At 42.9% G+C, this 25,376-nt stretch overlaps 2 protein-coding genes across 4 annotated transcripts; one reads left to right on the top strand and one right to left on the bottom strand.

The window, feature by feature from the left end:
• Positions 1 to 10,610: 10,610 nt before the first annotated feature.
• On the top strand, positions 10,611 to 16,028 carry MTIF3 (mitochondrial translational initiation factor 3). Of its 2 annotated transcripts, none has more exons than XM_033052733.2 (4): positions 10,611 to 10,712; positions 12,648 to 13,111; positions 14,349 to 14,494; positions 15,726 to 16,028. In XM_033052733.2, the coding sequence occupies exons 2-4, from the start codon at positions 12,649 to 12,651 to the stop codon at positions 15,936 to 15,938; spliced, it is 822 nt and encodes a 273-aa protein (XP_032908624.1). In that variant the 5' UTR covers positions 10,611 to 10,712; position 12,648; the 3' UTR covers positions 15,939 to 16,028. The 2 variants fall into 2 exon arrangements, with proteins under 2 accessions (XP_032908624.1, XP_032908625.1); XM_033052734.2 differs by lacking the exon at positions 10,611 to 10,712 and adding an exon at positions 11,957 to 12,262.
• On the bottom strand, positions 15,940 to 20,713 carry GTF3A (general transcription factor IIIA). 2 transcript variants are annotated; one of them, XM_033052731.1, is made up of 9 exons: positions 20,561 to 20,713; positions 20,180 to 20,280; positions 19,716 to 19,812; positions 19,439 to 19,527; positions 18,487 to 18,560; positions 17,217 to 17,300; positions 16,607 to 16,836; positions 16,451 to 16,510; positions 15,940 to 16,224 (listed from the first exon to the last, which is right to left on the bottom strand). In XM_033052731.1, exons 1-9 carry the CDS (start codon positions 20,699 to 20,701, stop codon positions 16,066 to 16,068), a joined length of 1,035 nt encoding a protein of 344 aa, XP_032908622.1. In that variant the 5' UTR covers positions 20,702 to 20,713; the 3' UTR covers positions 15,940 to 16,065. The 2 variants fall into 2 exon arrangements, with proteins under 2 accessions (XP_032908622.1, XP_032908623.1); XM_033052732.1 differs by having other exon boundaries at positions 16,451 to 16,507.
• Positions 20,714 to 25,376: the final 4,663 nt, after the last annotated feature.

Genomic DNA, 25,376 nt, shown 5'->3' with positions numbered 1-25,376 from the left:
TGGAAAACTAGGTTCACATACCTAATCTGGAGCAATGAGAGATCACACATTTTGATATGAAGCTGAGAGAGCAAAAACTTGAACCTGTCTTTTGCTCCTCTTGAGCAAAGCCTTTGGCTCCAACGAAATGCTACATTATATACTATATTTAATTTTTATCAGAAATACATCAAAAGATCTATGATTAATACAATTAAAATAAAACACAGTGGAACAGCCACTATATATTTATTCAGACATTTGTTACATTTCCTCTATATAAATCACTTTGCTTGGCTCATGACTGGGTTTTTTTTGACATAATTAGAAGAAACTGTTTACCTTTTAGGGCATCAGTTAATTAGACTTCAAGCTCACAAATTGCAGTTGTTTTTCATTATCCACATATGGAACTGTAAAAGCAAAGCAAATGCTACTGCTATAACACAGCATTCCTCTCCAAAGTTTACAAAAGCAGGGTGAGCTAATGGAAAAAGAACCACTAAATAAAGCACCAACTGGCCCGGTTTCTAGGCTTGCTTTTAACTTCTTCCCTTTTTTGGCCATTTCAGAAAAGATACTGTGATTTCTCCCACTTTATTTTTAACCAGACATGAAATAGCTAACAAGAACTCTTATCTTTTTCAGAGACATGCTGAAACATGTTGGTTCAGATTAATGAGATTTGCATCTTAAAAAAAAAATCATTCAAGCTCTGCTGCTCTATTTCCTTGTAAATAAGCAGGCAAACAAGAAGGTTCAGTTTCTCTGTGTATGCCCATGCTCTTACTTGTTAGGGTCAGACTAAATTTATAGTACACTGAACACAGGGAAACACCATATAGCTGCAGATTAATAAATTCAGATTTTTTTTTAAGATAGTGTTGTGGTCAGTAATACTTACAAAACTTCTTATTAGCATATTTTGCAGAATGATTTGAGCCTTGCAGAATGTATGTGAGCCTTTACAGCATGAATAAATACTCAGTCCTTCTAACACCATCTATGTTTGATGATTACTTGGTCTCAGCTGAACACAGAAATAATTTGTTTGATTTCTGAGAGCAATTATATGTTCTGATGCAGAGCTAGTTTCTGAATTCTTTATAAAAACAATTACCTCCTGCTGTTCTTTAAAGAAAAAATTATGACTCATTTCTGTGGCTCCATCATCCATGTTTAATTTATGTAAATAACTTATGGTCTGATACCATGTAAACATCACTGGCACATGAATCCAAATAAATATATAAACTGATTGGAATGCAGAGTTGTCTCAGCACGACTAAAGTGCTTTAAAATTATTAACAAGTCTTCAAAGTTCTATTCAAATACAGATTATTTTCTTATATTGAAGTGGACTGAGCTTGTAGGACTGTAATTATTCTAAGAAAATGTATACAAAAGGGTCTCCACCCTTCATTAGAATGTTAAAGGGTAGCATCGGTAGAATCACTCAGGTCCTGCTGATTCCTGAACTGATTCACAGATAAGTAAGGGGATTTTTTGCACCCAAGTTGAGGTCACAGACCAGAATTCTTAGTATACCATTGGAGCAGATGAGTCCCCTGAGGTCCTTTCCAACCCAAATTATTCTCCAATTCTGCACTTCTATTACAAAGTACTAAATTTTCTTTGGCAGCCCTTTCTCCTGAAGCTACACACTTGTTCTTATAATCCTATATGATGTGGAGGGAGGGCAGAAGGGAAAGGGGAGGGAGACTATCAAAGTAAAACATGAGATAATGCACTGTGGGATCTGGAACCACCTGGGATCAGACAATTTATGCAGGATGCTGAAAGCTGACACAGCTGTGAGAGGTTTGCTGTAGATGCTGTCTGAGAGTACACCTGATATAAAGACAAAACACACAACACTGCAGGAAAACGTGAAACACAAAACTCTGGATGATGAGTAGTTTCCCTACAGATCTCATGGAAAAATCCAGTCTGAACTCAGGTTGGAACAGAAGGAGATGCAAGAGCAGATATGGATTACTGGTGTACATGCTTTGTTGTTGAAGGATGTAATTTTTTTTTTCCAAGAGCATACTAGGGTTTTTATATATGATGTTGACATCTTGGACGAGGTAGAGGAGTGTATACAAAGAAAGATTAACTTAAAGAACATACTAAATTTTGCTGAGATAGGTTTCAGAGGTAGTATATAATTAATTCTGGAGGAGGCTTTGTGCCTAGTCTCAGGCACATGAACTGCACCTCCACAAAAGAGCAAAATTAAGGAAAACCTATAAAAATGAGTAAGATGTATAGCACCATGCTGGTTTATAATCCACTTCGAAGAAAATTAGGCACTGTGAAGTGCTGAAATTACTGCTGAGATTTCAGGAACAAAAAATATGTTACCAATAATCAGGGAGTATGAAATACTATAAATCACTGTTTTCTGACAACCAAGGATCAGAATTTATGTTTTTTCTTGTTCAAGATGCTACAGAAAAAGCAGGCAGTTGGGCAGTAGGCAGGAACATTCAGTCTTTTGAAGGACTTTTATTTTATTAAGGTTGTCAGTGAAACGTTGAGATAACAGGAGAGTCCTAGTGAAGTGCTCAGTGCGGATTTCTTTATGGTTCATTCAGACAATAGCAGTGCCTAACCTGAGAGCACAGCTGCATTCTGACAGCCATGGTCCAGATGTATAATTAGGGAAAGACACTGCAAGGAAAAAGGGAGAGAGATTCTAAGTGAGCAAAAAGATGAGAGAAGAAGCACGGGGATGAAGAGACTTGTCCAAGGTCACAGGGCACGTCAGCACTGCAGACAAAACTCACATCTCCTGACTCTCAAGCCAAGAATCACCCAGACAACAGAAGTATGAGACAAAAGATGTAGCTGAACTTTAGGCTGTGTGAATCCAGGGCTCTCTGGGCTGCTCTAACTCTCCTTCTCTGCTGCTCCATCACTCAAAGCAAGCTGTGATTGCTGACTTGTAACAAACAAATAACCTTGCTTCTGTGTCTGCAGCCATCACCCTCACAACTTACTTCACAATTCACCTCCCCAAACTTCCACTCAGCCTGAACTCTTTGATGCCTGCTGGTTTTGTGAAGCTTTTGAAATTAATGCTTTAAAGCCTGTAAGAGCAGCTCAGAAGGAAAAAAAAAAAAAAAAAAAAAAAGACAGTTTTACATTTTTTAAAAGATGCTCTTATTCTCCTCACAGCTGAGTTTTGGTGGCAGCTTGTGAGCAGAATAGTAAGTGGGAGTTTTTGTTGTGTTTTTCCAGGCCAGTGTGTCTGGGCTGTGGAGATCCACACTTTTTCTCATTTTTTTTTTGCTGCAGTTAGGCTGTGTGAAGTCACCTCCTCAGCAGAGGCTGCCCCTGTGTGGACCAAAGAGAGGGGGGTACGCAGTGCTCAACTGGTTGAGCAGGACTGTGCCCCTTTCCCCATCTCTGAGGACAGAGTAGGCCCTGTATTTCTGCAGCTCCCTCCTCCCCTTCTCCAGTCCTTAGCCAGTCAAGAGTCTATACACCTGCCTGTACACCGTACCAGTGCAAATGCTTCTGTCTGTGATCTGCACAGACTTTCTCTAGATGTGCCTGCTGACCCTTGGGGAAGAATTAGTTCTACACAGCAAAAGAGTTCATACTAACTGATTCCAAACAGAGCCCTCCCAGAAAGGTCAAAGTGGCCATGTGCACCAAAAGACATAATCCAACCCTCTGGAGAGCAAAACCAGCTCTTGGTTCCACAGCTGGGAACCTGCTACTAGCCTGAGTTAACAGCAAGTGGACTGGAAATTTCACACTGATAGCAATGACACCACAAATCAGATGAAATTTCTCCTGTGAGCATATGAGCACTGAAATAACTGATACTTGAATTGTTGAGGCTTATGTTGCCAGTTCCCAGTCTTACCTTCTAGAGCAGACCTACAGTATCAAATATCAAGATTATAGATCCAAATCACCCCAGCACATTCCCTACACCTCTCAATTGCTATGAAAATGCTGTGGCTCATTCCCCCATCTCAAAATCCCCTCAGCCTTACACATCACCCATGCAGCCTCTGAGCAGCTGGCAAGGCAAAAGACTCTGTGGGATGTAGCTGTTCATGGCATCACAGAATTATATAGCTGTTTGGGTTGGAAGGGACCTTAAAGATCATTTAGTTCCAGCCCCTATGTCAAAGGTAAGGATGTAGTTCCAACCCACTAAATTGTGTTGCTCAGGGCCCCAAACAACTTGGTCTTGAACACTTCCAGGGATGGGGCATCCACAACTTCTCTGGGCAACCTGTGCCAGTGCCCCACTGCCCTCTTGAGTAAAGAAATTCTTCCTGACATCGACTGTAAATCTCTCCTCTTAGTTTTAAACCATTCCCTATGCCCTACATCTATCTGCCAGTGTAAAAAGTCAATTTTCCTCTTTTTTACAAGCCCCCTTTAAGGACTGAAAGGCCACAATCAGGGCTGATAACACCTGGGGAGCCCACACATATACATAGCCTGGTCAGCCAGATGAACCCTTCTGCCAGAACAAGACACCACTTTGAAGGTCTCTCCACTACTTTCACAAAACTTGTCAGAAATACATATAGTCATTATAAACGCACAATATCTGGGAGGCTCCTATTTCATTGCCAAACTGGGCTGAAGTGTCCAGGCAATTAAAACTGCTGAGAGAACTGGCAGAGAGACAGATGGATAGGGAGAAAGGATGATCACTTTTTTTTTTCCCCTTGAGGGAAACATGTTAAAAAGAAAAAAGAAACCTACCAAAATGCATTGTTTGTACTTATGAATTGTTATCAGACTTAATTAAATTTTGATTCCAATTTTTTACTTTGTATCAGGATAAAACAACAAAAGAATTAGTGATTTTATTAATTTTGATAAAAAATAATTGGCAGAAGATGATATGTAGAAAAGACTACCAAAATGTGATAAATGCTATTGAACCTTTTAAAAAATATTTTTCTTCAATAATTTTCAGAAAGATCTAAACTTTCCTCATTTTGCATTCCAAGAATTTGACTGAAAACCCAACACTGCAGCTACATTGAATGTATCTTCTAGTTTCTGCTTCTTCACTAAATTGGAAGAAAAAACCACAAAAAATCCAGCATCATACATTATAGAGTAAAATATCTTGAAGGAAGATTATGAAGACTGTTGTCAAAGGCATTTGACTTTGATCATCCTTAGAGGATGATGAAAAAGAAAATAAGATTACCTTGGAAAAAAATACATACTAAATCAGGCAGATTGTAAGGCTTCCGATAAAACACTACTCTTGGCAAGCTACACTGGAGAGAAAAAAAAAAAAAAAGGCAGTTCCTCTGTCCATAATGTGTATTTTTTTTAACATTTACAAATTATTTTTGACTTAGCCACGCAGGGAGCCTACTTTCAACCCTCAATTTGAAAATCATGGAGGCTTTATAAAGTCTTCCACCTGCATCTCTTTTTTGCATCACAGTTCTTTATCCTCTAAAGGATGAAAACCCTGGCATATAAAAACTTTGTTAAGCTGTCACTATCAATAGAGTAAAAAAAATAATGGTTGACAAAGAAGAAACAAATTGCATCTTCGAATAAGTTTCCTTCATGCTCTTGTTAAAAGCTATAACCTCTGATGTTAACTAAATTTAACCCATTCTGACCCTTGCGGTGGCCCTTAACCTTTTCTTTATTCTGCTTCCTGTGGTTGCTGAAGAAAACTGGCCCAGTCATTGGAAAAGCGCTCTCTGTTGCACACAAAGCCCCAGCCTGGCTGCTAGTCTGTCAGGAGGGATAGAATAGACGGGGAGGTCAGCACCTGTGCTGAGAAGCAGGTGACAGGGAACTGCTTGGACCATTCTAGGGCAAGTTGTAATAGTTTCTACCCTTTAAATATCGCACTGTAGTTTCGGGTATTCAAGGCAGCGAAGTTCACATTTTCTTTGTGAGCGCAGACTTTAAACAAATTAATCTATTGCTGTTCAACTGACTGTAAAATTAGTAGATTTACTGTTGCAAAAAAAAAAAAAAAAAAAGAAAAAAAAAGAAGAGAGCTTTCACTTCCACTTTAATAAGGTCACGGATGTGTCCTAGGCTGCCAACAAAAGCAGCTTTTAAAATCTTCGCAGCTGAACCCAACAACTTGCAAAAGCTGTAGAACAATGTCTTCAATGTACAGTGGAAACTCCTCTCCCTACAGTCAAGATGTAAAACTAGACAGTTAAAAAACTTTCTATACTGTGAACTTTAATTGCATCTCGCCCCAGGGACCCACAGGCTTGCTCTATGATTAACATTTTAACAAATTCAGTCAGCTTGCTTTTCAGGGAGCAAAATTGGTTTTTTTGCCTGGATTCAGTAATTCAGCCCAAGCAATTTAATGGGAGAGCATGCATCTTCAAAAGATTTGTTTTAATTCCCACAACAGGGGCAGATCTCAAAAATGAAACAAAACTTCATCTGTTTCAACTATATTTGTATATTCTGTGCAGGGCATCAGTAGGCAGTGACCATTTACCACTCACTACAAAATTTTGTCGTTTACTTTAATTTTTTGCTGTCTCTTGCTAGAATAAAAATAGAGAAGTTTGTGTAGGAAGCAACTTTCAAAAGCTGTGGATGGAAAAGGAGTAAATGAGCTACTGCAGATCCAGAAATATGGACCTACTACACATCCAGAATTTCTGTGTCCTTTAAATACATGTTTACTCTGACATGTTCTCTGCCATATGGCAATGCTCAGCTCAGCACAAGGGAGTTTTGCATCTGAGTTATGTGCAAAAGTCTTTCACAAACACTAATGGGAAAAGCAACACTAAGGAGTGTAAAGGGGAGGCTACAGTGCCTCTCTGAACCAGGGGTCTGCAGAAACACACAGCCTCGATTATAACCAGCGGGAAGGTGGAGGGGGGCCATGACAGCTGCCAGCAGGACTGGGGAGTAGGAAGGAGTAAGAGACTCTCTCCAAGTCTTCCCCAAAGCTTCCCTGCTGAAACGCCTTGTGAAGGAGGGAATTATACAGAAAAAACAGGAAAACAGAGGTGCACAGGGTAAGCAGTGCTCCAGAGGCTCAGTACTTTTGCAAGCACAAGTGTGCAGGAGACTAATCACAGATTTTGTAATAAGAGTGAAAAAACCTGCTTCCCACCCACAGCTACTGCTCCAAGAGTCCCAGGTACTGCATAAAGCCAAAAATATCAGTAATAAATTCCTGATGATCTTGTTTCACGTTTGAATTTTTTTTTACCAGATATTCATAAGCAAAGCTCCAGTTTAGGAAGCACCGAGATATCCACTGTGGACCAAGGAAAGACCAGTCCTCCACTCAGATCCAGCAGGTAAGAGCTCTTTGCAGGTGTAAGGCACTTCAGCAGCTTGCTTCCTGCTCCCACAAAATGAGTGATGAAGTCAGAATAACATAGCCTTGGGTCTCCAGGTGAACACGCTGTCTTTCACATAAGGGCATCCTCACTCTCTGCTGAGCATTACAAACTGCTCATTGTACCCATAATGAATAGCTTTGGGGACAGATTTTAAGTAGGGACTATGCTGGTGCTGGGTTGATGGCTAAACTAGATAATCTTGAAGGTCTCTTCCAACCTGGATGATTCTGTGATTCTTTGATTTTAAAATTAACCCCAAAACACAGGACTGGAACCAGTTTCCAACATCCTCAGGAAATACTGAAACCATCCCCCAGAGATCAGTTGTTAACATGGAAGAAGTTTCTCAGTAGCATCTTGTGCCTCACAATAATTATTACTAACATGAGTAACATCCACACTAGCAGATCACCACATTGCTCATGTACAAGGACCAGAAATCTCTCCATCCACCCATCCTTTCCCCTTCTCATATATTTGCATTTAAAATTATCTTGGGAATGAAATGTCTATGGTTTGGCACAAGGTCTGGAAGAACAGGCCTTAATATGGCACAAAAAATAAAGTGAAAACAACAACTTTGTAAGTAAATGTCAAATAAAAAAAAAAAGCAGATTAATATTTAAGAATTAAAAAGCAAATAAATGACTGAGTGTATTGTCAGGGGTGGGCAGAAGATGATGTGCATCAGGCAAAGTAGAAGGAAGAAAGTTATTATTAACTGTATTTCTTATGATAGTGTCTTTCAAATAATTAAGACTGCAGTCTCGCTGTGGCAGGCACATATAAAAAAATGGCCCCAGGACAATTACAGTGTAAACAGACATGAGACAAAGAACAAGGAGAAAGAGTACAATGAACCCCCAGAAAGATCAAGTTAATTGAGGACAAACAGCATTAGAAAGCTGCACTATTTCTTGGCACACTGTATTTAATTAGAAAGGCATGAAGTAAAACAAGCATTGGGTTTAAACTTAACAGAATTAAACAACGGAAAGAGAGAAGGAATGCAAGTTGCATGCTTTGAAGTACCTTGCTTTCATGCAGGTAGTTTTTATCACAGTGAAGAGGATTATTAGCTTTATTGCTGCTACTAACACTGCTGAAAATTATCTGTCTTCTGGGGATGGTTCTCGGAGTGACAATAGTCGTAACTGCAAGGGGGCTGCTGACATGCTCTCTTCTAATGCATATTGCAGAGCTGATGATGAAAAAAATCTCTCTCCAGGCCTCAGCTCTGCCAAAATTTCCCTTCATGCTTATTCAAATTCCACACTTGATTTCCAGACCATGAAAAGAGCAGTAGAAACCCTTTTTCATCTCGCCTTTTCTTATTGTGGAATATTTCACTCTCCACAACTGGATAGTAAAGAATTTCAATAATTTATGTTTCAATAGCATCAAACTGAGATCCAGTTTTCTTAGGCATTCTACTGATGTGACTGTAATCCCTGCTCCCAAAGAGAGCTTACAACTCTAAAGGTATAAAGCCTGAGTGAAATTTAAAAAAAAAAAAAAAAAAAAAAAAAAAAAAAAAAAGCACAGAAGAGCAGGATGGAAAAATTCGACTCTATTTGCATATAATAGGAGAAGCTACAGTTGTCATTCAGGGTCTTAACACAGCTCACCATCAACTTGGCTAATTCTGTTAATGTGTTAATGGCATTCTTCCAATTTCATTACTGCCAGCAAGGACTTTTAATGAGGATAAGGTGATATGAATGAACTTCAGATTGTGAACTGATTTAGTAAAGTTTTCTGGGTTTGCACACGATTACTACATGATGTCTTCTGATGGCAATGACAGACCTTTTTTAACACGTTATGTACCACAATGACAGAACAAAAACAGCAACCACGTGAAATAGAAACCATTCTAAGACCACAGTTAAGCACAGAAAGCTTTCAACCCAAAAACATAAAGGTCAGGTTTTCATTGTATTTCTTCTTCCTGAACAGAAGAGGGGGAGAGGAAAGAAGGGTCACTTAGCTGTGGCCTAAAGCATATAAACTAAAATGTTCTGATTGTTTTTAGGCTGGAAGGACAGCTGCTTAATTTTTGTACTAAATTCTGAACACAAGCACACTTTCAGTCTGAGTGTTGTTCCAGCTCCTGCCTGCGTGGCTAAACAGCATCCCTCGATAGAGATGAACCCCTGGGCTCAGGAAAGAGGTCCTGGGCAAACTCTCGTGCTGTTCCGTGGCTGGCTGCCTTAGCGTGCTCCTTACCGCTGGGGAAATTCACTGCACATGAACTTCAGTTTCTCTTTCAAAGGTTTCTGTCTCCAAATTGGACGGAGGAGGTTGCAAACCCAAGGCAGAGCCTCTCCTACCAAAGAAGGCAACAAATCCAAGCATGGGAGAGGCCTTGGGACCGACTCAGGCTGCTTCGGAGCAGCACACACTGCTGACCCCTGCAGCCTCAGCTCAGCCCCAGCTGGGGGCATGGGTATGGACCTGCTGGAGCCAGTCCAGAGCAGGGACACAAAGAGGCTCTGAGGGCTGGGGCACCTTTCCTATGGAGACAGGCTGAGAGAGCTGGGGCTGCTCCATCTGGAGAAGGGAGGGCTGCGGGGAGACCTCAGTGCCTGAAGGAGGCCTGTAAGAAACACGGGAACAGACTTTCTGGCAGGGCCTGCAGTGACAGGACAAGGGGTTATGGTTTTAAACTAAAAGAGGGTACATCTAGACTAGAGGTGAGAACAAATTTTTGCAGGGAAGGTGGTGGAACACTGCCACAGGCTGCCCAGAGGGGTGGTGGATGCCCCATGCCAGGAAACAGGACACATAGGAATCTGAGCAACCCGATCGAGTTGAGGGGGTTCCTGCTCTCCTGCTTATTGCAGAGAGATAAGAGTAGATGAGCTCTACAAATCCTTTCCAACCCAAACGCAAATCGTGTGTTTCTATGCCACACAATCCCCGCTCTCACAACCAACAGCCCCTGTGGGATGGCCCCCGGGCGCAGAGCGGGCCCTGTCCCAGCCGCGGCCCTCACACAGCAAAGGCACACCGGGACCCCACCCTGCAGGCAGGGCAGGGGCAGCTCCCCACAGCCGGGCACACAGACCCGTGTGCGGCCCGGAGCGCGCAGGGACCGACACAGGGACACACAGGGACCGGGCACAGGGAGGCACAGGGAGGCACAGGGACGCACGGACCCCACTCGCACCCCAGCATCCACGGGCACGCGCGCTCAAGAGGGCGCGCACCCGCGGGGACAAGAGGCGGAGGCGCGCTCGCAGGAAGAGGAAGAGGAGGAGCGGGAGGAAAAGGAAAGGGCAGAGGCGGGGCCGTTCCGCAGCTTCCCGGGGGCTCGGGTCCTTCGGCTGCTTCGGCGGGCTGGGGTCGGCGGTTCGGTCCGGCCTGGCCCGGCCCGGCCGGCAGGTAAGAGAGGGTCCCAGGGAGACACGGGCACGCCACAGGCCGGCGCAGCCGGGAACGCGGCCGCGTCAGGGCACGGTCACACACCCACGTACAGCCCTTCTTGCTTCCCTGTTTAGAGCAGGGACACCTCGGGAAGCAGCCCCGCTCCCGTGACGGCCGCCCAGCCCGGGAAGCGCGGCTGTCCCGCAGGAAGAGCCGCTGCTCCCGGAGCGCCCGGGGCTGCCCCTCCTTGGAGCTCCCACCCTGCCAAGTCACCCGGCCTTGCCCACCAAGGATGACCGAAATGCGATCCCCCCTTGTCTGCCGTGTTACGTGAAAAAAAACCCTTCCGTAAAAAGAGTTATTTTCCTTCAGACAGCTGAGGCTGGATTTGTTAGATTCAAATAGCGTCAGAGAATGAAGGAGAATACCAACAACACCATGTGTTTAGCAGAGCAAGATCAACATTTCCTTAAAACAAGCCGCTGTTCCATTGTTGACATTCTGTTACTTAGTTTTATAAATCAGTAGCTCTCAAGGGCAAGCCAGGCTCCCCTGAATAGAAAATAAATTTAATTACGTTGTTCAGTAATGGAGCAGTGATGCCCAGACTGCAGACCAAGCCTGCAGTGCATGATCCAGAGCTAGTTTGTGAAACTATTTTAAAAAATAAGGACATCGTGGTTTTTGTGTTGCTGCACTGATGGAGCACAAGAATACTTGGGTGTTGGCAGCGGGTGTTCAGTCTTAGGGCTGTGCTGTTGTCACAGCCAGACAAAAAGCTGTTTTCACAGGGCTCTAGACTGGGCAGAGGCAGAGCCCAGGGCAGGAAGGGACGGTACCTCTACCAGCCGGTTTTAGGCTGCTGTGGAAATCCTGTTACTTCTGTGCCCTGTGGCTAGCTTGAACTCTGGATCCAGCTGTTACCAGACTGCCCTGTTCATGAACTTATCTGGCTCCTTCTTGAAACAGTTTGCATGGACATTGTCCCTACTGCTGAGGTATGAAGTCCATCCCAGGCTCCAGACTGTCCCATTTTCAGACTAAGTTATTCACAGGCAAGTCATTTTACTTGTTCCTGTGCCAACACTGCTTGGAATTATAAATAACTTTTTATCCTTGCTGATGGTTTACACCTTTTCAATGTGTATGTATGCACATGGATGCATGTTTACACAATGTCATATATGTGTATACATATATGTGTATGCATGCATGTATTTATAAAGCAGAGTCACATTCCCTCCTGGGCAATAGAGGTCTCACTCTTGCCAACTCTGGTGGTATGACATGTGTTTGGTTTCCTGCATCATCCTTGGCTTTTCCTGTAATGACTCCCTTTTAAAAATAAAACAGGAAAACCGTGGAGAATACTCACAGTTTATTCTTTATTTCCAAAGTTTTTTGCAGCTGTTAGAAAACGGACAATTTCTGGAGGTCTGAACAAAAATGCTAAAAATGGTCAGCTGCACCAAAATTGCCAGGGGGATTTCATGAACCAGGGAAGAATGGGAAAAAAATCCAATGGAAGAAATGTCTCAAAGATGAGTTTCAGTAGTCTTCAAGCACGGGTATATTTTGAAGCATGTTTGAAAGTTTATAGGTTTGTAAGTACCATGTCAGGACAGATGCCTGTAACTATTTAGATTTAAATTTGAAAGTGAGGGGAAAAGAACTACAAATATCAGATTTTTTTGAGTAGTTCAGGCTCAGATTTTAAGATACTAAGGGTAACATCAACTCATACATTTTGCTCTTTTGTCAGATTTTCTGTCTAGGTTAAATCCTTTTGTTACTGTAAAATGACTCTTGATTGCTCATTCCATACAGTAGCACCATGTATCATTTTAAAAGAGTAGTTACAGACACTAGGGTTTACTGAACTGGAGTCAAGTCTTTCTAGTAGAACTATAAGAATCTGACTGATGGAGTCACTTGTTTTTTCTTTTTCCTCAGAATGACTGCCCTGTGCACAATGAAGCATTTTTGTCAAGCAACCAGAAATGAGAATAGATATGCAAAAAGGTTCTTTGGTACGCTTCTGACACATTCAGCACAAAAGTGGCTCTCTTCTCCATTCTGGATGGTGGTACCTGACCCTAGGAAGTCAGCTGTGTTTGGGCTTACTCAGCCATATTGTACAGATGAAAAATCTCACGCACAACCAAAAGGGAAAGCAGCATTTGGAAGTGTTGGGCGAAGAATTCCCTATCGTATTTTGCACGTAATCAACCAGGATGGGGAGAGCTTAGGAAACATGCACCGAGCAGATGCACTCAGGCTTATGGATGAACGTGGCCTGAAACTGGTTCTGCTTCGTGAGAATGTAGAACCTCCGGTTTACAGACTAATGACTGGGCAGCAGATTCACGAAGAGCAGCTTAAACGTGCAGAGAAGAAAAAATCAAGTCCAAAGCCAGGTATGTGCACTGTAAACACTACAACACTGAGGACTTTGAAAAATGCTGCATTAAAAGTGGTTTCAATAGATTAAATCCTCTTACTTGTATTTGTGTAAATCCAAAGCAATGTCACTGCAGTCCACGCTATTAAGGATTTACAGTGGTGAAAATAAAATTTTGGATTAGTCCAGTCTTCCACAGAGAAGCCTCCTGTTCTGCTCTCAGGATTTGCTATTTTGGCATCTGCTGACTTGTTAAAAAAATACCTTTATTTGAGTGAATATAACTAGGCTCTGGTTCCATGAGACTTACTGAATTTCTGTTCTTTTACTAAGGTATAGAGTGACAGGCAGTTTTTACAAACTAAGGACCAGATACACCAATATAATTATATAATTTGTCACCAGTAGTCATGAAACACTCTCTTCCTCATTTGCTGCTGGGAAAAAAAAGTCTGGAGCCCATTCTTGTGCAGAGTAAGAGAACTTTTTAAATATTAAACACTTTTCAGTTTGTTTTTTTTTTCTTTTCCCTTAAGACTGCCTGCTCCAGCAGTTTAACAAACTGAGTTTCGCAAAGAAGTTTTAGAAAAGGCATGTGACCTTGTATCTGCTCATATCCTCAGGCTAACAAAGATAGCTGTGCTTTGGGTAGAGTTCTGATTTTAGAGGGGGGCATTGTGGTAGTGAGTTGCTCAGTTCAAGAAACTATAAAAATACTATTCAGGTGGTAACTACTTAAGAGAGGCTTGAAGGAGGAAGAGAATGTAGACTATTCAAATATATGACAAGGCATCATTGTACTTCCAATTGAATATTGCACTTCACCATTCAGTAAAATGGGCTTGATATGAAGAGCTGTCTAATGTCAAAGCTTTTACCTTCAGCTGTCCTATGTGCAGAGCACAGGAATTTAAGTCTTTAATTCCACATCCAGTGCTTACCTGTTTGTTAGACCTACATTGTGGATCATATGAACAAGACTGTAATTAAAAATACCTTAAGCCTTCTGACCCTGAAAAGATTTCCCTGTGTGCCTCAAACAGGCACAGTCTCCCAGTTAGGACAGCAAGTATCAAACAGCCACCCTCTCAGGTGAGTGTGGTACATGCTGAGACAATAAGATTGGGCTGCTCTGAGAAAGCAGCATGGGAGGAGAGTCAAGCAGACAAAGCACCATACGCTGATAAAAGAGAGCAACTAGTACCGTTTTGTCAAATGTTAAGCCAATACAGTTTCAGTTCTGTTTTAAACAGGGGTGGTTCAGAAGGAGTTATCCTTTTCTTCAGCTATTGCCAAGAATGACTTAGAGACCAAGACTAAACAGATAGCACAGTGGATTGAAAAGAGACACCATGTTAAAGTTACCGTCCGGCAAGCAAAAGGTAGCAGTACAGACATGGTAAGTGCACTCCTGAAAGTTGGACCAGTCAATGTTATTAAACAGCTGCAGCTGTATTGACCTTCCCTATTTGGTACAGCCATGATTTTTAGTATCTCAGTGGAGATCTAGGTCCCGTGCAACTGTGTGAGTAATGGTTGCCTTCCTTAAGCTGCTCCTGTTCAAACACTGGTGTAGAAAAGTACTCCCAGAGAGACAATCCAAACACCATTTCTTAAGAATCCAGCTGCAGTACTGGCTTGGACAGCAGAATCTAAGCAGTTCCTACTAGTGAAATTTTCTCATCTACAGCTTTAGCCAGCTCACCCGCTGAAAACTTTTAACAGCAAGGTTTAAAAATGTATTTCACAAACTCTTCTTCTGGAGCTGCATTTGTGCAACTTTGGCTAAGATTAGTTGTCCGCTCCTACATGAAAAACTACTGAATGGTGTTCCAAGACTAGTAAAGTGAACATCTCTAAAAATGTCAAGGAGCTGATGGCAACTTCCCAGTGTAATTGCAGACTTCACTGTCATTCACACAAACGGATTTTTAATGGATATTCTGTGTAAGACTTTTTTTCCTTGTAATATATGTAGTGAATTACGTTTCCTTGAGGATTTCCTCAACTAAATTGCTGGAGAAAATTGTGATAGAACTCCATTCAAAAAGAACAAAATTTTTTATAGGATGTTAAACTCACAGGGAAAGGGTAACAGGAAGAACTGATTATGGGAGGGAACAGAACATTTCATGACATAGTTCTGATTTACGTTGTCCTTAAATTTAAAGGCTTAATAATGAGGTTAGGAATTCAGTGTGTTACGTGAATGCACTGTTACCACTCAGTTCAATCCTACCAGGTCCTGCTAACCTTAGAACAACACTACCTCTTAAGAAAAAAAGCCTCATATATTAATATATCTGAATCTACAGGAAGAGGAGGCGGGAGAGGAGTCAGATGCAGACCACTCTCATAGATACCCTTAAAGAGGATGTCAACACTGAGTCAGCAGTACAGCCTAAATGTTAGAAAATGGCTGAATCCCCCTCTAGTGACTTGCCTAAACCTGCTCATGAGTAAAGAGCACTTAGGAGAGGACAAGTTGAAGTGCTCAAACTAGGACCAGCAACTAGCTTGTTTCAGCTAATAGCTAAACTCAGCAGATCATTTTATTACAGAGCAGCTTGACATATTTTTCTACCTGTATTTGTGCATTCACTTAGTTCCATCTTTCTCTTCCCTTTTAGTTCATGCTTTTCGATCAAATTTTAGAGACTGTGTCTGAGAAAGCCACTTATCTTTCCAAGCCAAAACTTGCTAGAGAAGGAGTGAGTACCTGTGTTTTGAGGCACATGTCTGACAAAGAGTTGAAAGAACACCAGAAGATGGAAATCAAGAAAAACAATACAGTAAAGAAAGATGAAAAAGAAGATGTGAAGTCAAATGAGTTGCATCAGTGACTTTCTGAAGCGGTGTAAACAATATATATTTATTTTAAAAATAAAAAAAAATATTAATTTTAGATAAAGTTATTGTTGAGCTTTGCATTGGTCATCCCATGAAGAACACTGTCTAGGTTAACCTTTGCTACAGAGTCCGGATTTCAACAGCTGGTATTACATTTTCCACAAGCTTATCCACCATCTTGCTTTCCATCGCAACCTCATCCTTTCCTGGCTGCGTTTTAGGAGGAATGTAGCCACTGAGACGAGAGGCTAAGCTCCTCTTGGGACGAGAACGCTTTGCCTGGCAGAAATAGATTCAGAATTAGTAAATTTAACATATCTGTGGAGCAAAGACTACTGTTGTGTTGGAGAAAAATAATTTAATGTACACGCCAGGACTGCATTAGCTAAAGGAGCTTCATACATTAAGAATCTCACAAATTACCTAGCTATTTGACCTGCTTTCCTGCTTGAAGTCACAGTCTAAAACAGATGTTTAAAAGACTTTTCCAAAAAGTGTAACTTACTTTCAGGTTCAGCTTTCTCTTTTCAGGATCATGTACAACTGCATGCCTTGCTAGGCTCTGCTACAGTTACAAAGAGCAGGGGGGAAAAAAAAAGGAGTTAAGTTTATAATTTCAGATAATGGGATTCAGGTAAGAACAGTTAAAAAAAACCTGTACCTTCATTGCAAACACTTTTCCACAGCCTGGATAATCACAAGAGAAGGGTTTTTTCTCCTCATGAAAAGAGAGGATATGGCTTTGAAGGTTAAATAAAGTTGTGTAAGTTCTTCCACATCCTTCTCTGGGGCAGCGGTAGACTTCCCTCTCCACAGCGTGTGTCTTTTGATGCTGCTTGAGGTAATCCTTCCGTTTAAAAGTTTTGTTACATTCACTGCAGACTATTGGCTCTAAGTGAGAGAAACACAGAGTATAAATTAACAATTTCTTACAGAAGCTCTGAATCAAAGCCTTGTGGTCTATTAGAACAATGCTAAAGTCAACATGAAATGTAAGGAACTTAGACACTTCAGGAGGATAATGCAGTATGAATTATCAGATCTGAAATTGTACATAAAACAATTTTTTGTTAACTGAATCACAAAGTTAAGCTGGTATATTGAACAGCATTTTCATCAAAGGTCTAGCTAGAGTGACAGCCACTGTACCAATAATATTTAGACAAGTCTGGGACACACAAGTTGATGAAATGAGTACAGCAAGGACTCTTTCAGATTAGCGGTTGGTTTCCTATTTGTATCATAAGTTTACTAAAGCATTTGGAATTTACCTGTGTGACTGACTTTATTATGCTTCAGCAGCTCTGTCCAAGTTTTTCCAATATATAAGCAGTTTTCCTTCTTGCATGCATAACCTGTTGGACAGGACAGATGTTTACAATCACAAAAGGTCTGGCAAACAGTCCAGTTTTGCAAGGGGGAACTCCACTTCTAGCATTTGAAAATTAAAGCCAGTTATTCCTTGTCTTCTGCCATACTGCACAGCAATGGGATAAGAGACAAAGAACAATCGACGCAATTTAGAACTAGAGAAAATCCTAATGGGTCTAAGTAAGAAACCTTGTTATCACTGACAGCAGTTGTCCAGAGAGGCTGTGGAAGCCCTAGCCCTGGAACCATTCAACACCACTGGATGCAGTCCTCAACAACCTGGTGTAACTGGCCCTGCTTTGAGCAGGAAGCTGGACCAGATGATCTCCAGAGATCCTTTCTGACTTAAATGATTTTGTGAAACTCTCTCTTCTTGCTACTTCCTCCCAGCCATAAAATTTCTCTCAAATTGATGAAAATAACTAGTATTACTTCTATATAAATATTTGTCTTGCATACTAAAAATAGATAATAACCATACAGTAATACTCTAGAGTCTAAAGAGATTCTGCCATTCTATCCAGCAGGCAGGAACCACAGAAAGTTAACACTATTTAAATCCAAGACTGGAATGCTCAAAAACCTATGAACAAGTCCTTGTCTTTAAAAAAGGGAATTGCAGTCTTTTGGAGGAACTGTATCATCCACACTGGGTATTTTGCCTAGTCTGTTGGGTTTGTTTAGTTTGGTTTTTTCCTATCACTGGAAAGCTGGTTATCTGTCAGCGAAAGAATGGATAGGAGGGCAGCAGGATTAGCTCAAACGTATGTGGCCACATAATGATCATTTCACTTAAAAGCCTCTCACCTAGGTTCATTAATAAGTAAAAATACACATGGTTCTGGCAAGGCTTCATAGGAAATTTGTGGCAGAACTGGCAACTGATCCTAAGCTCTGGTAGTCTAGGCTAATGCCTTAACTGTCAGCCCATCTCCGAAAGAAATAACTTCTGAAGGAGTCCTGAGCTCTGCTGAGACTGCCACACACCCCTCATAACTGAACACAGCAATGGCCTACAGTTATATCCCACTTTACTATTCAAAACAGGTGTTCTTGTCTGGATCACTACACGCAGAACACTTTCACATCTGTCATCTGTGCATGCTCAGCACTGGAACCAGTCCTTTCTCCCTTGCTGAAACATAACTTCAAAAGAAAAAACAGTTTTACCTTCATGTATCTTCTCATGCCGCTTTAGATGACTTGGAGTAGCGAAACACTTTCCACATCCTTCTTTATTACATCTAGGTATAAAATAGCAGTTGCTTCATTTCTTTCAACACATCTATGTATTTTTTGTCAAGTCAAGAACAACTAAAATGAACAAAATATTCCAAATTTCCCTTTGTCTACAGATCTGTGTGTGTCCCCCTACCCTGTAAAAGTAAATTCCATAATAGTTTTTTAATAGACCTGGATGACTTTGAGATATTTCCAAATATATGGCAAGTTGAGCTTTAGCTGAAGAGTCAAGCCTTGTATCATCCCTACAAGAAGGCTTTTCAGATATAAAAGAAGGACAGAAAGTGGAAGGTATAAGTGGCTTGTACAGGACAAGCAGAGCACTGACATTTTTGTCTGTCATCCAACTACAGTAGTGCATTGCACTGAAGTGGAATGAACACTCATGTTAAGTGTTACCCACCTGTACGAAATATAAGACTGAACTTTGCTTTTAGCAGATCTATAATGATGTGCTACCCAAATGGAATTGCAATGCACAGCTTCCAAGATTAGTGTCCAAGTCTCTCCCCTTTTACTAGGTACTACTCACATCAATGTCAGTTAATGCATTGCTTCTTACTGGGAAATAAAGGTAGCTGCATTTTTCATTACTGTGCAAGCTCTTATGCTTGTATTTCAAACTACGAACTAAAAACTGGGGGGTAGGAGGGTGTTGTGTTAGTTTTTTGAACTGCTGGAATGCTGAAGTTACAGAGCAACAAGGCTGTTGCTCAGAACAGATCACTGAGCAAAGGACTAGTACAAGAAATATACTTGCAGCCCTGACTACAAACTGATTTCTTTTTTACTGCCACATCAATGAAAAGGCTGAGAAAATGCACCTATTGTCATCTACAGTGTTAAGTGTTAAAGTTCAGTATTAAAATTATCCACGTACTTGAAGGGAGGTTCATTGGTGTGGTGACACTGATGAACTTTAAGTTGTTGATGCTTCTTGAAAGACTTGTTACAGCCTTCAAAGTCACACTATCGAGGAAGTTAAGGTATCATTAGAGGCCAAATAATGACAGTTCAGTTCACATGCTTGCTGAAATTCCAGTCGTGGTATGTGAAATTATACAAGTACTGCATAATCACAAGTTGAAGTGCTTCACCAGATACACAGGAAGGAGCTTGTTCAGCCTCCACTGTACAGTACAAAGGTAATTACTCACCACATATTGCTTTTGCTGATTTTGATGTTTGCGCTCAATGTGCTTCTTCATGTTTGATTTTGTTCCAAATTTCTCATTGCACCCATCAGTTGTGCACCTGCAAATGAACTGCATTTTTTATTACTGCTGTCAAACAGTGATTTGTTCCCTAGGCAGATACAGAAATCATTGTACTAGAACACACAGGAGAATTAGTGAAACTCAACTCAAATACAGAAGTTTGCTTTGAAGACACTAAAAGCCAAAGGCTAAGTTAGCCTTTTAATAATGTATTCTTGGGGGAGATCTGCCCATTCCTTTAAGCATTACAGATCACTGCCAGAATATGGTCAAGGTTTGATCCCACCCTGTGTGCACTGTAATGGCAGTGCCCATGACACCAAAGGCATGCCCTGCCCTGTTTTAACATCCTTTCCTTACGAACAACTGCGCTTCAGCTTAAGAAGTAAAAACTTGGGCCTTACTCGAACGGCTTTTCCCCGGTGTGCGTGAGGAGGTGTCGGGCGCGGTAGAAGTCCCTCGTGAACCCTTTGCCGCAGCCTTCATAATCGCAAACATACGGCCTCTGAAAGAGAGGAGCTGTTCCAGGGGCAAACCCACCCCTCGGGGGCTCGGCCCCGTCAGCGGGATGCCCCGGACACAGCGGGAGGGCCCGGACACAGCGGGAGGGCCCGGACACAGCGGGAGGGCCCGGACACAGCGGGATGGCCCGGACACAGCCCGCAGTCCCGGGTGCTGTGGCACGCCCGAGGAGGGACGCGGCCTGCCCCGTCCCCCGCGGGGTCCCAGCACAGCACCCACACCTCGGTCCCACAGACCCCTCTCTCCCAGCCGGCGCGGCTCACCTCGCCCGTGTGCCGGCAGAGGTGGACGGACAGCCGCCAGGCCTTGTTGAAGGTGGCGTCGCAGCCGGGGAAGGAGCAAATGTACGGCCGGACGGGGAGAATGCTCCCGCTGCCGCCGCCGTCCCCCTGCGCGCCGGCCATGGCGGAGGGCACGTGACCGAGGGGCGGGCGGCGCGTGCTCGGTGAGGCGGGGCCGCGGCCGGGCCCTGAGGGGGGCTGCGGGGCTGCGGCCCGGGGGATACGCGCAGCGCGGGAGTCCCTACACAGAATCACCGAGTATACTGATTTGTAAAGGACCCACCAGCATCATCGAGTCCAGCTCCTGGCCCTGCACAGGACCATCCCCAAGAGTCACACCGTGTGCCTGAGAGAGCTGTCCGAACGCTTCTTGAGCTCTGTCAGGCTGTGCTGTGACCATTTCCCCGGGGAGCTGTTCCAGTGCCCAAACACCCTCTGGGTGAAGAACCTTTTTCTAATACCCAGCCTAAACCTCCCCTGACACAGCTTCAGGCCATTCCCTCGGGTCCCATCACTGTCAGCACAGAGCAGAGATCAGTGCCCGCCCCTCTCTTCCCCTCCCGAAGAAGCTGTAGCTGCAATGAGCAGTCTCGGTCTGCTCCAGGCCGAACAGACCAGGGGTTGAACAGCAGCTCCTCGTGCGGCTTCCCCTCCACAGCCTTCACCATCTTTGTTGCCCTCCTTTGGATATTCTCTAACAACTTAATGTCTTTCTTATACTGTGGCACCCAAAGCTGCCCCCAGCGCTGGAGGTGAGGCTGCCCCAGCTCAGAGCAGAGCAGGACAATCCCCTCCCTTGCCCGGCTGTGATGCTGTGCCTGATGCCCCCCAGGACAGGGCTGGCCCTCCTGGCTGCCAGGGCACTGCTGCCTCATGTTCAACTTGCCATCGATCAGGACCCCCTGGTCCTGTTCCATGGCACTGCTCTCCAGCATCTCATTCCCCAGACTGTATGAACACCCCAGGTTGCCCTGTCCCAGGTGCAGAATCCAGCCCAAGGCGGAGGAGATCCCTGCCACACATAGCAACCCTCTTGAGGTTTTAAGGACATAAGGACTCTGCTATTTTCCTGAGAAGGATTTCATGGCTTTTGCAGGAGCCAGGTCATGTCCTGAGGCAAAGGCTCTCAGAGCAGGTTTGGTTTGGCTCCCTGCCTTGCCTGAGGATGAGTCTGGATAATGCTGGTCAGCCTCTGGTCCAGACCAGGGGAATCTCATGGACTCTATTGGATGATGCTTAGCACCTGCCCCAAAATTTGAGTGTTTTCAGCCTGGCTGGGATCCTATGGTAGATGGCCTGTCACCCTGGCCTGTGGTACTGCTGTGTCCCCAGACCACCTGAGGGCACAGCTAGAGGAAGAAGACATGAGGCTAAGCTGAGCTGAGGGTCTGTGATACCTTGCCCAGCACCTTCCTGGTACTGACTCAGAGCTGAGGGAGCTGGGGGTGTTTAATCTGGGGAAAAGGAGGCTCAGGGGGGCCTTGTAGCTCTCTACAACTGCCTGAATGAAGGTTGTAGCTGTGTAGGAATAGGTCTCTCTCTTCTACCAGGTATCAAGTGGCCAGACCAGAGGAAACGGCCTCAAATTGTGCCATGGAAGGTGACATTGTATATTCGGGATCTTTAGGAAAGGTTTGTAAGGCATTGGAACAGGTTGCCCAGGGAAGTGGTTGCGTCACCATCCCTCAAAGTATTTAAAAGATGTGAAGATGTGACACTCGGGGACATGGTTTAATGGTGGACTTGGCAGTGTTGGATTACTGGTTGGACTTAGAGATCTTAAAGGCTTTTTCCAACCTAAATGGTTCTATGACCACATCATCTGCTCTGTTTTGCTCTATTTGAGTTGTCACATGAGCTTTATTTTAGATGACATTCTCCATCTGCTGCAATTCTCCACACAGAGCAAGTGTGAGGAACAGGGTAAGAAAGCTGGAATATGATTGTGACAAGGGAACCATCCTATAGAGAAAAAAATTCCCAATCCTTCCTCCTTGTTTGTGTCCTCAGAGTTGTAAAGCCTGAGCAGATGGCGATGCCTGGAGCAGGCTGGGAAATGGGAAGAGAAAGACAGGGAATCAGGGTCAGGAATCTCGTGTATGGGGACTGGAGGGGGGAAGGGACAAATTAAATGAGGTGGTAGGAGTGCTGGGGAACCTATTGGCTGTGCACAGCACATTATGGGGAGGGAAGATGCTGGGCAGAGTGAGGAATTCGTGCTGGCCAGGAGCAGATCCCCATGGTCCCGGGAGATGTCTCTTATCTCACTCATCTGTAGCTGGATTAAGGGGAGGGCTGAATCAGTCAAACCACAAAGCAATGGCAAGAAATCAGCTTCTTCTCAGCAGGGTAGACAGTCCGAAAAAATCTCCACTTCTAACAAATACTAACTAAAGTACATAAAAGAAAATGTTCTTGTGGTTTTGCTTGTTTGGGGTCTTTTTGGCCTGGGAATTGCACTAAAAGACAATCCAGAAAGTTAAAAAAGAAATTATAAATGTTTCTTTTTTGAGAACTTTTTTTTCTCCTTTCCTGTGAAAACATGATATTGCCTCAGGATGCTCTAAAACAGGTGAGGAAATAGCATGCAAGGCAGAAACTTCAGAAATGTTGCTACTGGCTATACAGAGAAATTCATTATTCAAATATTCTTCACATTGGGTTTTGTACTATGCAATGCCAGGTTGAGATTTCAGCAGAGTCCTCTGGGACCTTTAATCCAGTTTTGGAAATATATAAATAGTGGTTGACTCAAGGTCAGAGAGATTCTTGTTGTGTTGTATTTTTGATGTCTCCTGACTTGACTATAAGAGGGAGGGTTTTGAAGGGTTCTCTAGGAGAGCTAGAAAAGGGAGTGGGTTGCCTTTCAGATTTTATGTTATAATTTTCTACTGTAGGAGGTGAAAGGTAAACCTGGCAAGAGGTAGACAAATGCAATGGAGAAAAATTAAATATGAATATAAACATTTACAGAGTGTGGTCCATACTGCAGCTGATAAATTTTAATAATCTGTAAACTGAAAGGGAGAAATAACTCAGAAAAATGAGGCAGTTCATTCCCTCAAGAAAGAGAAAAAACAACACAGAACTCCTTCACACACGCACGTAAACCCCCCACAGGGTAGTAAATCCCTCAGACTCTGATTGAAACTGTTTCTTTAAGCTACCAGGATCTACTCAGAATTAAGTATTAATCAGAGAAAGACTTCACATAGTGCTGTGAATACTCCTATCCCTCTGAAGAACTGAGTGAATGGGCCACATAATCATTTTCTACCAAAGGCTGTTTAATTTTCCCATCCCACCATTCTGCTATAAGTGGTGGTATTTACCTCATCTCCAAGGTAAGTTGCTTCTCTTTGTGCAGAGAAGTCAAAAGATGTTATGTTTAAGAACATTACACAGAAGTTATTTGAATGTATATTAAAATGAAGATAAATATGTTTGTATGTGCTTCCAGAGTAGCTCTGTGATTACAGAAATTATCCCCCTGCATGAAAATCTTTTGGAAACTGAAAGATTACTTTTTTCTCTAGATTTGTTGAATATTATTTGCTTGAGGCACCATATCTAGAGGGTCTCTTGGCATGGTCCAGTGGTGGTGGGATTGCAGAGAGACTGTGACTTAAGAATGACACTAACTAGTATTTATGTGTTCTGTGCTGGTCTCAATAAGCATTGGTGGCTCAGCAATCCTACAAGAAGACCAGACACATGTTTCTACTTTCCAGAGTAAGGGGAAAAATTGTGTTGAAGTTGGCAAGAGTTGTCAGGAAACTTCCTGCAGTTGAACTGTCATTGAACTGTCACATACAAGGTAGGACAGAAGTAAAACATAGCAAATAAGTAATTGTAGCTTTTTTTAATAGAGGTGAATCTACAAATGTGGATGAAAAGGGCAGGAGTTGGGAGAGGGGTCCTGGTGGGTAGCTGCACTAAGAAGATTCAGTCCAGGCACACTGGAAGTACTTCCTGTGTCTACTGTATTACTGCTCTCATCTTTTCTGCCAGTTTTCCCTGCTCCAGTCTACTTGCAAGGTTGTATGGACCCCAGCTCTGTTTGCCTCCTCACAAAAATCACTTTATTCTTTCCTTCATCAAGTGTGAGCTCGCTCTTCCTTTTTTCCTAAATCCCAAGCCTGCCGCACAGCTAAGGGAGTGTAGGATGAAGTACATGTGAATTATGCAACCTGGATGCCAGAGGTGAACTGCAGTCAGGATAATGTTTTCTTCATCTCCCTGTTTACTGAATTATAGCTGGTTTGTAATGGTGCCAGCGTCCTCAGGAGCCCTTTCTAGGGATTTCTGGGAACCACAAAAACATGTTAGGAAGAGGATGGAGTTAATCAGTTGGGCTTTCCTGCTGCTATATTCAGCCCAGCAAGCCGCCTCTGACAGATGTTTCTGCTTTTAGGCCACAAGGAATGTTATTGACTGGCTTTCCCTGTGTTCAAGAAGCATGTAAAACTATCAAAGACTTGTTTTCCATAAGAGCATTTTCTTGTCAGGTGATGTTTTTCTATCTCGGGCACAGTGGATTTTAATGAATTTCTCAATAGACTGATTCCCTGAAGAGAAGAAACAGAGGATATCTGCATCAGTTAATTTTTCCTCCTGTCTATGGGAAGCATGGGATGTAAGTGATGGTGAAGTTGCACAGCAGAGCTGTGGGGAGCAACACACAGAGCCCTCTGCTGCCCATCAATCCTCCCATTGACTATCCTGACCCTTAGTTTGAATAAAATTTTCTGTATGTTGTACAAAGCAAATTTGAGCCAAGTCCCAGGTGTTCCTTACA

The sequence above is a fragment of the Catharus ustulatus genome, chromosome 2 (assembly GCF_009819885.2).
Source record: "Catharus ustulatus isolate bCatUst1 chromosome 2, bCatUst1.pri.v2, whole genome shotgun sequence".
Taxonomy (NCBI): Eukaryota; Metazoa; Chordata; class Aves; order Passeriformes; family Turdidae; genus Catharus; species Catharus ustulatus.
The sequence above is the reverse complement of the archived record's forward strand: the minus strand, read 5'-3'. Positions and strand labels throughout refer to the sequence as shown.

Excerpts from the sequence above, each read along its gene's own strand:
- MTIF3 (XM_033052733.2), top strand. The coding sequence starts at position 12,649 with ATGACTGCCCTGTGCACAATGAAGCATTTTTGTCAAGCAACCAGAAAT. Across the intron at positions 13,112-14,348 it reads AAAATCAAGTCCAAAGCCAG|GGGTGGTTCAGAAGGAGTTA; the intron begins GTATGTGCACTG and ends TGTTTTAAACAG. Across the intron at positions 14,495-15,725 it reads AAGGTAGCAGTACAGACATG|TTCATGCTTTTCGATCAAAT; the intron begins GTAAGTGCACTC and ends CTTCCCTTTTAG.
- GTF3A (XM_033052731.1), bottom strand. The coding sequence starts at position 20,701 with ATGGCCGGCGCGCAGGGGGACGGCGGCGGCAGCGGGAGCATTCTCCCC. Across the intron at positions 19,813-20,179 it reads ACCGGGGAAAAGCCGTTCGA|GTGCACAACTGATGGGTGCA; the intron begins GTAAGGCCCAAG and ends GTTCATTTGCAG. Across the intron at positions 17,301-18,486 it reads GCATGAGAAGATACATGAAG|GTTATGCATGCAAGAAGGAA; the intron begins GTAAAACTGTTT and ends CCTGTCCAACAG.